The sequence below is a fragment of the Pelophylax lessonae genome (assembly GCF_965119305.1).
Source record: "Pelophylax lessonae genome assembly, chromosome: 9".
NCBI lineage: Eukaryota > Metazoa > Chordata > Amphibia > Anura > Ranidae > Pelophylax > Pelophylax lessonae.
The window spans coordinates 7,575,942-7,588,276 of NC_138776.1; the positions used below are offsets into that span (position 1 = coordinate 7,575,942).

At 43.4% G+C, this 12,335-nt stretch overlaps 1 protein-coding gene across 1 annotated transcript; it reads left to right on the forward strand.

Moving 5' to 3' along the window:
* Positions 1 to 10,417: 10,417 nt before the first annotated feature.
* On the forward strand, positions 10,418 to 11,435 carry LOC309563245 (C3a anaphylatoxin chemotactic receptor-like; the record flags this gene model as incomplete). Its single annotated transcript, XM_082267644.1, has 1 exon — positions 10,418 to 11,435. The coding sequence occupies one exon, from the start codon at positions 10,418 to 10,420 to the stop codon at positions 11,429 to 11,431; it is 1,014 nt and encodes a 337-aa protein (XP_082123770.1). The 3' UTR covers positions 11,432 to 11,435.
* Between the last annotated feature and the right edge of the window lie 900 nt (positions 11,436 to 12,335).

A 12,335-nucleotide genomic window follows, 5' to 3' on the forward strand; every position in this document is an offset into this window, starting at 1 on the left:
CTTCAGAACCAATTTATGGAACTAGGCTGCAAGTTGAAGGGGAGGACCTCCAAGGTGATATTCTCTGAAATATTGCCTGTGCCATGCGCAACACAGGAAAGACAGGGGGAAATTAGAGAGCTGAATGCATGGCTAAAGACCTGGCGTAAGAAGGAGGGATTTGGTTTTTTAAAGCGCAGGACTCACTTTTCATTGGGGTGCAACCTATATGCTAAAGATAGTTTGCACCCAAATGAAAGGAGGTCTGTTGTGCTAGAAGAGAGGTTTATGGGAAGGCTGGAGGAGTATTTAAACTAGTATTGAGGGGGGAGGGTGAATTAGATTGTAACGGGGCAGACAGGTCAGACAGGGATCAGCCTCTATTGGTGGGTGGAATGGGGAAAGATGGGGGGGAGAGCTATGGCAGAGTATAAGAAGGTTCCCATGTTACAAACAACCATTGGAAATAGTACTATTTGTACCAAAATAAAAAATATGCAAAATAAGTGTGCAAAATGTGACAATGAATTAAAGTGTTTGTTCACCAATGCCAGAAGTCTGCCAAGCAAAATCGGTGAGTTGGAAGCTCTGGTGCACGGGGAGAACTATGATTTAATTGGTATTGCTGAATATTGGCTTCATTCTTCACATGACTGGGCTATTAATATTCCTGGCTATGCTCTCTTTCAGAAAGACAGGGTAAAACGGATGGGTGGTGGTGTCTGTCCCTATGTGGGAGGTGATCTCAAAGTGAAAGAGGACCTAGTTGATGGAGAGTGTGATGAGTCTGAAGCAGTATGGGTGGAAATGTACATGAGTGTGCGTAATACAAAGATTATCATTGGAGTTTGTTATAGAACTCCAAGTGTTAATGAGGAGGTGGAGACTCAGCTCCTGGCACAGATAGAAAGGGCTGCAAGGGCTGAGACAGTGATAATAATGGGGGATTTTAACTACACAGACATTGACTGGAGTAATGGCACTGCTGGAACAGTTAAAGGGCAAAAATGTATAAATCTATTAGAAGACAATTTTATAGTACAGTTTATTGAGACCCCCACTAAAAATTATGCTCTGCTGGATCTGGTAATCTCAAAGCATGCAGAGATTATTAGTAATGTTCATACTGTATCTGCATTGCCCCCTAGGGAGCTGCTGAGATTGGATTACCCTGGGTTACCCATAGCAACAATTCGTTAAAACTTATCACTTTAACTCTTGGCTTGGTCAATGAACAATCCAGGGGATTTGGTTTTTTGTGTTTTATTGTAAAATTGGGATGGGAAAAGGGATGAGTGGGATACTCCAACTAGAACTATTTTACAAATTCTAACAAATTTTGAGGACAACTGACTGTAGTGTGTATGCGGCAAGGCAGCTGCTTCACCTTGCCACTGAAGTGAAGTTAAATAGACTGTTCCTGCTTAACCACTTTAGGACCGGACGATTTTCCTCCTTTACGTCCAGGCCACTTTTTGCGATTCGGCACTGTGCAACTTTAACTGACAATTGCGCGGTCCTGCAACGCCGTACCCAAACGAAATTTACATCCTTTTTTTCCCACAAACAGAGCTTTCTTTTGGTGGTATTTGATCGCCTCTGCGCTTTTTATTTTTTGCGATATTAATAAAAAAAAGCAACAATTTTGAAAAAATAACAATATTTTTCTACTTTGACAGTTAAAAAATATCCAATATATTCAATTTTTGTCATATATTTAGGTACATGTCTTTGACAAAAAAAATTCTCAATGATCATATTTTTAACCGCTTTAAGACCGGAAGATTTTACCCCATTCCTGACCAGGCCATATTTTGCGATTCGGCACTGCGTTACTTTAACGCACAATTGTGCAGTCGTGCAATGCTGTACCCAAATTAAATTTATGTCATTTTTTCCCCACAAACAGAGCTTTCTTTTGGTGGTATTTGATCACCTGTGCGATTTTTACTTTTTGCGCTATAAACAAAAAAAGAGCGACAATTTTGAAAAAATAACAATATTTTTCAAATTTTTTTATAGGAAATTCCCCCCCAAAAAAATGTAAAAATCAAAATTTTTTAACATTTTAGGCCAATTTGTTTTCTGCTACATATTTTTGGTAAAAAAAAAAATCGCAATAAGCATATTTTGATTGGTTTGCGCAAAAGTTATCGCAGCTACTAACTACGGGAAATTTATGTCATTTTTATTGATTTTTTTTAAACTAGTAATGGCGGTGATCTGGCGGCGATCTGCGATTTCTTTTTCGGGACTGCAACATTGCGGCGGACAGATCGGACCCTTGACTGACATTTTTGACACTTTTTGGGTTACCAGTGACATTGCTACAGTAATAAGTGCTATACAAGGGGAGGAGTTCAGCGACATAGACCTACGTCGCTGGATGATAACGAACCACTTTGCCGCAGTACGCTCAATGTGAGCGGTCGGCAAGTGGTTAAATATTCTTTTCAGGGAATGGCACCCCCTTTACTATCACTGCCTGACACCCATCTGCTGATTCTAGCCACTGGAGTGGTCCCCTTCCTGGGCAGACACTTTGCAAGCTCCCCTGTACACACGAAAACAGTTTTTCCAGAGTTGCTCTGCCTTCACCTCCGCAGTCAGTCTCAATGGACCTCTGGGTTCAGCCACACCACTGGTTCACTAGGCCGACCGCCTGTAACCACCTTTCCTCAGCAAACAGGAGGCGAGATACCCGTCACCCTCCTCCTGGGACCTGGCTTCCCACCCAAAGGCCACCCTGTCACATGTGCCCTTGGCTTTTATAAGGTATCCCAGGATGCACCACTGCTTGTGCCAACCCACTGAGATAGTTACAAACGCCTGTGTGTCACTGGCTGGGTTTTCTCCACTGTACAACAGGCTCCCCTATTGGATACATTGGGGACACACATGGACACATGCAACAGGCCTGACTATCGATCAGGCTCTCCTGATAAGCAGGCAGAGCAAAAACGATGCTTTTCCTAGCACCTATCTAGAAGGGTGCTACATATAAAAGAACATCTGGATAGCAGTGACTATAATATGACCATAATATGATTTTATTTAATGTTACATGTATGCAAAAAACGCATACAGGAAATATAAAAACACTTACATTTAAGAGAGCAAATTTTCCAAGAATGAGGGCTGCTCTCCAAGACTTAAACTGGGAGGAAATATTGGCATCGATGAACACAGAACAGAAATGGGAATTCTTCAAAAGGACTGTATGTGAACTCACCGCAAAGTATATTCCCATGGGCATTACGTTTAAAAGGCTAAAAATAAAACCTATGTGGCTCACGGCCAAAGTTAAAAAAGCTATAAATAATAAGAAAAGGGCTTTTAAAAAAATGTAAAAATGAAGGAACACTATCATCGTTTAATTGTTACAAAGAATATAACAGAATACAGTATGTAAAAAGGAAATCAAGGATGCAGAAATTCTAAATAAACGACAGAGTGCAAAAGATAGTAGGACAAACCCCAAAAAATTAAAATATAATATATAAATTATAGTAATATAATATATAAATATAATAATAGTAAAAAGGTCAGTTTGTTGTTTACAAAAAAATCTTGAGTGGGTGACTGGGGACAAAGAGAAGGCAAATGTATTAAATACTTTCTACAGCTCTGTGTATACAAAGGAGCATTGGGGAGCTCATGACCAGAATGAGGATGGGATTGACACAACCCCAAATGTCAAAAGTGATATGGTCCAGAAATATTTAGACAGAATATAGATGGCATCCACCCAGCATCCTAAAAGAATTGAGCGCTGTAATTTCAAAGCCTTTCTAATTCTTAGGGACTCATTAGGGACTGCAATAGTACCACTGGATTGGCGTGGGCCAATGTGGTGCCTATATTTAAAAATGGATCAAAGTCTTTGCCAAGTAACTATAGACCTGATAGTTTAACTTCTATAGTTGGGAAGATACTGGAGAGTTTAATAAAAGACCACATAGATGAGTTCTTCTCATCTTCAAGAAGATTTTTCTGATCTACAGCAGACAGAAGATTCTTCTCAATCTTCAAGATTCTTCTGATCTGCTGCAGACAGGAGGTAAGACTCTACCAACAGGTCAGTGGATGCGTGGTTGGGTGAAGGCCAGATATCAGAGTTTGGTTGTATATGGATTACATTCAGAAGAGAGACCAGTCACTAGTGGTGTGCCACAAGGTTCTGTGCTAGGTCCTGTTCAAGGCTTGGTGGGTAAGGTCTTTTTGCTGATTACAAAAAGGTTTGTAGTAGGGAATCGGGATGATGTTGCTGGAGGAACATGGAATTTGGCATTGCTAGAAGATTGTTTAAAACAGTGGAAACTGTAGGTCAATGTACTTAGGGGACAACAATCCTCTGATAAAGTAAATTATTGGGATGCAGTGTTAGCCAGAACTACAGAAGAAAAAAATATATTTTTGGGGGGGAGGGGGGGGGGTCATTTCAGATGATTTCCAAATGAGCAAACCGTGTGAGTAGGCAGTGGGAACAGATAATATAATTGTTGCGTAATCACACCAGCAGGAGGAAGGAGGTCCTGATTCCTCTATATAGATCTTTATATAACTAGAGGTCTCACCAGCAGGAGGAAGGAGGTCCTGATTCCTCTATATAGATCTTTATATAACTAGAGGTGTCATCAGCAGGAGGAAGGAGGTCCTGATTCCCCTATATAGATCTTTACAACACTAGACGGGTCACCAGCAGAAGGAATGAGGTCTCAATTCCTCTTTATAGATCTTTATATCACTAGAGAGGTCACCGGCAAGAGAAAGGAGGTCCTGGTTCCTCTTTAAAAAGACATGCAGGAGCTCAGCTATGAGGAAAGATTAGAGGAACTGAATTTATTCTCTCTTGAGAAGAGGAGATAAAGGGGGGATATGAGCAACATGTATAAATACATAAGGGGTCCATATAGTGAATTTGGTGTTGAGTTATTCCCTTTAAGGTCATCACCGAGGACAAGGGGGCACTCTTTACATCTAGAGGAAAAGAGACTTCATCTCCAAATACAGAAAGGTTTCTTCACAGTGATAGGTGTGAAAATGTGGAATAGACTCCCTCCAGAGGTGGTTCTGGCCAGCTCACTAGATTGATTTAAAAAAGGCCTGGATTCTTAATAATATAACATAATATAATTGGGTACTAACATTTATAGGTAAAGTTGATCCAGGGAATATCCGATTGCCTCTCGGAGGGATGAGGAAGGAATTATTTCCCCTGCTGTAGTAAATTGGATCATGCTTTGCTGGGGGGTTTTTCGCCTTCCTCTGGATCAACTGCGGGTATAGGATGGTGTTTATGGGATTCTATGGTTGGGTTTTCTTTACTGTTTTTTGTTTTTTATTGGTTGAGCCAGATGGACTTGTGTCTTTTTCAAACCTAACTGTGTAACTATGCTTGTGCTCAAGACTGCTAGCCCGCATTCTATTCGTCTCTACAGACGCTGTCGCTTTCTGCAGGTTGATGGGAATGTGAGTGTTCCCGGCTTGTGAACTGACTGCATTATTTCATTACAAGTTATTTCATTGTATTGGGACTGTGTGTTTTATTTCCACCTACAAACCACTTACAGTGATGCGGTTTTTTTTTTCTTTCTAAATGCCGATATTTAAAATAACTCAGAAAGGAAGTTGCAAAAGGTAAGTTTTGTGAATTTAAAGACTTGTAGAACTGTAAATTTTTACTACAATGTGTTCATCTGTCTCATCTGTTATTTCTCTTCACTAGTTTGAGGATGTGAGTAGAATTGTGCTTGTGACATTCTCGGAGTTCCCTACGTGCTGCTACCTTCTACTATTTTCATTATTGATAATATCTGGATTTTCTGTTTAAGCAGATACTGCTGCCATTTGGTTACTAAGCTCCAGATTACTTGATACCATTCAAGAAGATTCTTCCGATCTGCTGCAGACTGGAGGTAAGACTCTACCAACAGGTCAGTGGATGCGTGGTTGGGTGAAGGCCAGATATCAGAGTTTGGTTGTATATGGATTACATTCAGGAGAGAGACCAGTCACTAGTGGTGTGCCACAAGGCTCTGTGCTAAGCTTGGTGGGTAAGGCATGTCTTTTTGCTTATTACAAGAAGGTTTGTAGTCGGGATGACATTGCTGGAGGAACATGGCATTGCTAGAAGACTGTGGTGTATGTGAGAGCAGTTGGTCTCCAGTGAGTTGCGAGTTTGGAGTTTGTACATTATCTGCAGTCTATTTGTCCTTTTGGAAACCTCCCCCTTTTTGATGTTTGACTACAGTTGGCCTTTGTGCCACCCCACCACCACAGAGGGAGTCGTCCCCCTTGTTGATGTTTGCCTATAGTTGGTCTTTTGGACCCCCCCCCCCCCACCACCACTGCCACAGAGAGAGTCGTCCCCCTTTGTGACATTTGAATCCTCTTTTTTATTTAGGGCACGGAGAATACTAAACAACCAGCTCTTACCAGGACGTACATCGCACATTTCCCAAAAAAGCTCAGACATGACCAGGAGCTACTCATATATACACAGGCTTATTTCATTTATTTTATTTAAGTCTTTCCGGTGAGTGGGGACACCACAGGGGAGCACACCCAGCACGTTTGGAGCACCTTAAAAGGACTATTTTAAGCACTCAAGGACTCAACTTAAGGACTATTTTAAGCACTCATGGACCTTGATGGACTTATTACTGTATAAATTTGTACTATTGTATTTGGATTTCATTATTGTTTACAGATAGCATTGCACTGAGTCACGTCATTGCACGTTACTGGTACAGCAGCACTTTACTGCAACTCTAAATATATTTATATTGATATTCATTTAAATTATTGGGGATGCAGTGTTAGCCATAACTACAAAATATTTTTTTTTTTTTGGGGGGGGGGGGGTAATTTCAGTTTATTGCCAAATGAGAAAACAGTGTGAGTAGGCAGTGAGGACAGCTCATAGAATTGTTGCGTAATCACACCAGCAGGAGGAAGGAGGTCCTGAATACTCAATATGGATCTTTATATTACTAGAGGGATCACCAGCAGGAGAAAGGTGGTCCCGATTTCTCTATATACATTAGATCTTTATACAACTAGAGATGTGATCAGCAGTTGGCAGGTGGTCCTGATTCCTTTATGTAGCACCCTACAGGTAGGTGCTAGGTAAATGTATAGTGGGCCTTGTCTGCCTAACAGCAGGGCTGTGATTTATTGAGTTAGGGTGTCATGGTCTCCAGGTGTGCCTGCTGAAGGGGGAGTCTCCCCACTGGCTCCTATGAGAGGCTTCTCATAGGGCAGTGGAGGAAACCCAATCAGGCGACACATCCAGGCCTGTAACTACCCCAGAAGGCAGATTATGCTGCAAAGGATTCTGGGAGTGGGTATAAGTTTGGGGATGGTGCATGACACAATGTCTTTGGCGGTAGCAGAGTCCCAGGAGAGAGAGTGCAGCTGTCTCTCCTCCTGTCTGAGGAAGGTGGATGTCTTGGGGTGTCACCTGAGTGTCCTGAGAGTGCTGAGCTGAGGGGATCCGGTGTGCCGAGAGCCTGCGGAGAGTGAGAGGGGTCCAGTCCCAGGAAAGCCTACACAAGTCGCGAGTACTGAGGATTGCCCCTGGGGGTCTGCCTAGAGTGAGAGGGGACCACTCAGGAAGAGGTTCTGGGATCCAGTGCTAGATAGCGTGAAAGGGGGTACCTAGGTTGAGGACCCTGAAGCTGCAGAGGGGTACCTAGTTAGTGGGCCCTGAAGAGTTCAAGATACAAAAGGGCTCACCTGCGGTTGGGCCCTGGATTGTACAGAGTGTGTCAGCTTGAGTTACAGCCAGAGTTCTACATTATACTACCTTAAGCCAAGCAAGGCGGAGAGAGTATTCAGTGACTATTGCGGTATAACAGAGTCAGGAATTCTACAGTTCACAGTCCTGCATCTTCTGGACTACAAGTCGAGGATTCAGCAATTACATTGTTCTTCAGAGTGTTCTCAGTGTTAGTGAGCGTTGGCTGGCGCCGGCTGGCGTCAAGGAGGCACCACCGGGCATTTTTCAGAAGTAAAGTCCCAAGTGTAATAAATTGAAGCCTAAAGGAGTATCCCACTCATTCCCTTCTCCCATCCCCTAAAATCACAATAAAAACCACAAAAAAAGATGCCAGAGTTGTCATTGCTTCAGTTGTCACACCCAGGGCCACAGCTCACATGGGCTGGAAGGATTATCGGTACTAATGGCAGACCCACATCAGGCCATAGGCCTGGAAACCTTGCTACATCTATATAGAGCTTTATATCACAAGAGGGATCACCAGCAAGAGGAAGGAGGTCCTGATTCCTCTACATAGATCTTTATATCGCTAGACGGGTCATCAGCAGGAGGAATGAGATCTTGATTCCTCTTTATAGATCTTTATATCACTAGAGGTGTCACCAGCAGGAGGAAGGAGGTCCTGATTCCTCTATATAGATCTTTATATCACTAGAGGGGTCACCAGCAGGAAGGAGGTCCTGATTCTTCTATATAGATCTTTATATCACTAGAGGGGTCACCAGCGGGAGGAAGGAGGTCCTGATTCCTCTATATAGATCTTTATATCACTAGAGGGGTCACCAGCAGGAAGGAGGTCCTGATTCTTCTATATAGATCTTTATATCACTAGAGGGGTCACCAGCGGGAGGTAGGAGGAGCTTATTCCTCTATATAGATCTTTATATAACTAGAGGTGTCACCAGCAGGAGGAAGGAGGTCCTGATAATACTGTACATGTTACTAATGACAATGGCTGGGTGATATGAGTTATCAGAAGGGTAATCAAGGGGTTACCTGTGTGCCTAACAAGGGTATGTGTGCTGCTTTTATTTACAGAGCTGGCTGGAGTCTCTCCTTGCTTTCAGTTCTGAATGGTAACAGAAAGTAGGGAGAAATCCAGCCAGAATTTGTCTGTTGTGTTTACAATCACACAGATCTCTATGCTGGGATTAGCTCCAGCCGATAAGCAGGTATACAGCCAAAATTGTTGGCTGTAACCTGCTGAAAAATTCACAATGTGTCCAATAACAGCACAGATAAGCAGGGGACACGCACTTGCGCACCTCTAAACCAGGAAGTTCACTGTGACATCACGTCGACCGGCAGTAAATGTAGTGGCAAGTGGGTAAATCAAGGTGTATTGTGATTCCACAAGCATGTTCTGGTCTATTTCCTCATATTGTGTGCACACCTGGCATGTGCACAACAGTAGTAAGGTGATTAATCATCCCTTTGATCTGTAGATGAATAAACAAAGATACAAAATTAAACAATGTTTCTTTTTATCTTTCTGTTTTATAGGCTGAGCAATGTTTATGATAAAGTTGAATAAGTCTATCACATACCTGGAGATGAGCCTGACACTGTGAGGAAGGCCTCCCTTGCGCCTCAGACTCGGGACCCCTGATAGTGCAAACAGGGGACACCGGAGTGTAGAGTAGCACGAGCGCCTGGAGTTTTGCTTGAAACGGACGATGGCTACTGGTGAAGGTTGCCAGAGAAGTCCGATGAGCAGGGTGTTGTGCAGGCAGCAGGTGCTGGAAGCAGGGTTTCCTGGATAACAGGAGGAGCTTCCCAGGCAGGATGGATGGATCTGGGAATGACAGAAGCGTAGTAAGACAAGCCGGGTAAGGAGCCAATCGGTAACGTATAAGCCAGTAGGAGCAGACAGGAAGAGTGGTCACGGGACAAGCCAAGGTCGGTGCAGGTGGAGATCAGAGAATCGTCAGGACAAGCCGGGTCTGGAACTAGGAACAAAGTGCAGGTAAACAGGTAACAGGTATCCAAGGCTGAAGACAAAGCAGCACTGAACCTGTGTGCTGATCCAGCTTAAATAGTGCTCTTCCTTGATGAGAAGGGTGGAGCCAGGATTAGCCTGTGGGTTTAACTCATCCTCTGCCAGAGCCTTCCTGACAAAGTCATTGGTTGTTAAAGGAGAAGTACGGGAAAAGCTTGTTTGTTTTTACTTCTCTTGTGGATTTCAAGAGTGCAGATCATTTTGCACTCCTGTGACCCGTTTTCAGCAGACAGCGGGCTGAAGGCCGCTGTCTGCTGACATCACAGAGCCAGTCCAGGTTCGAGCAAGATCACGACAATGAAGTCGGGGATCCGCCCACATGACTGGACCGGAAGACCGGGAAAGGCAGAGCAGAGAGCTGTGAGGACGTGGTGCCCCCCACACCCCTTAACAACCAATAGTTACCAGCTTTTTTATTTTTTTATAGATTTCAGCTGTCAGTGGGGGAATGCCACTGACAGCTGATAGAGCCTGAAAGTATTAGTTTCAGGTATTGGAGCATTTGCACAAGTACCAATTTTTGTGCAAATTTTTACCATTGGCACCAATACTGGTATCGATGCAAACCTAGTTTAGAATGATGAGATTCTCATGAGGCTGAGTAGATAAAGTTCACTTATCTCCACCTAATGCTCTTGTCTTTACAGGAAACTAGAATGTTGAATGCAAGTGATACCGAATCATCCATGGCTTCGAACCAACATGTATTCACCATCCTAATTATGGTTATCACCACTCTTTTTGGCATTCCCGGCAATTTTCTGGTTCTTTGGGTTATTAGTATGAAGATGAAGTGGACAGTGATGAACATCTGGTTTTTTAACCTTGCACTGGCCGATATGACTTGCTGTCTGGCTTTCCCATTCTTGATTGCCCAATTCTTCTATGAGGAATGGTTGTACGGTCCTGCCCTCTGCAAGATGTTATCCTCCATTGTTATCTTCACTATGTTTGCCAACATTTTCAGTCTGGTGGCGATAAGCATTTACCGATGTATCCTGATTGTCCAACCCGTGTGGGCCAGAAACCACTGCAACCTACGAATGGCCTCAGTAATATGCTTGGCTATACGGATGTTGTCCTTCTTGATGTGTCTGCCCGCTGTCCTATACAGAACCACCTACACAGAGAAGAACCTTACACTATGTGGATACGAACAAGGTGGCCTTCAGTACAGTAATGGAAGTGACATTAAGGTGGAAACCCATGTGACTTTTCCAGATAAGACAGTTACAGTTACTCGCATGATTTTTGGTTTTCTCATACCCCTCTTAATCATCTCTGTCAGTTATGCTTGTCTGGCTTTGAAATTAAAACAGACCAGGTTTGTAAAAGATGGCAACAAGACCACCAAAGTGGTATTTGGTATTGCCATAGCATTTTTTGTGAGCTGGGCTCCCTACCACATAATGGGCATTATCCTGCTGTACTTCGACAACCTTGCGGTGACCATTCTGGACCTTTTCTCCCAAGCCTTGGCCGAATCCAATAGTTGTATCAACCCAATCCTCTATGTCTTCTTGGGTAAAGATATGAAGAGTAAAGTAAGAAAGTCATTCTGTGAGCTCATGGAGAATCTATTTAACGAAGAGGTGTCAAAAACTACCGAGCACAGCAGGAGCAAAGTCACAATGGAAGAAAGCATACAATTAGAGGAGCAGAAAGATTAACCACTAGCCGAATGACAGCTACAGCGCGGTCGTCCAGTTCTGGGAGGGCGTCTTTTGACATCCTCCCATGCGCTGACTTTGGACTTGATAAAACTCAGTAGACCAACACCAGCAGACGACATGGCTCCCCAAATCATCACTGACTGTGGAAGCCTCAATACTGAAAAGTAGATGTTCACCGCTCAGGTGGGTCTATATCCACAATCAGCAGTGGGTGCTGGACTTCAGATCACCACCGGATAACAGGAACATGAAGAGAAAGTGGCCGCACACCAAAACGATGACTTGATAGTAGCAAAAATGTATTTGTACAAATCTGGATACAGGGTACAACACAATGGAAATGGTAGACGAGTTTCACACGACCGTCAGCATGCTTGTTCACATGACCAACAGCGTACACGTAGTGAACAAGCCCGCCGTTGGTTGTGTGAAACTCGTCTACCATTTCCATTCTGTTGTACCCTGTATCCAGATTTGTACAAATACATTCTTGCTACTATCAAGTCATCGTTTTGGTGTGCGGCCACTTTCTCTTCATGTGGAAGCTTTACACTGGACTTCATGCAACTTGGATTCTGTGCCTCTCCACTCCTCCTCCAGACTCTGGGACCTTGATTTCCAAATGAAATGCAACATTTTCTACAGTCAGTGATCAATTTGATGAGATGCACCTGTACTGCAGCGGGGGGGGGGGGGGCACGTGCAGGTACAATCACGTACATGTATGTCATGTGCCGGGTTCAGGAGCACATGATCACAATGTCAACAAAGCTGTTATGAATTAACTAATTCATACCAGGTGTGTTGATTATACTGTGATTGGCCCAGAGCTACCACTTTATAAAACTTTGGTCCGACCACATCTGGAGTATTCTGTCCAGTTCTGGTCGCCAGTCCTCAG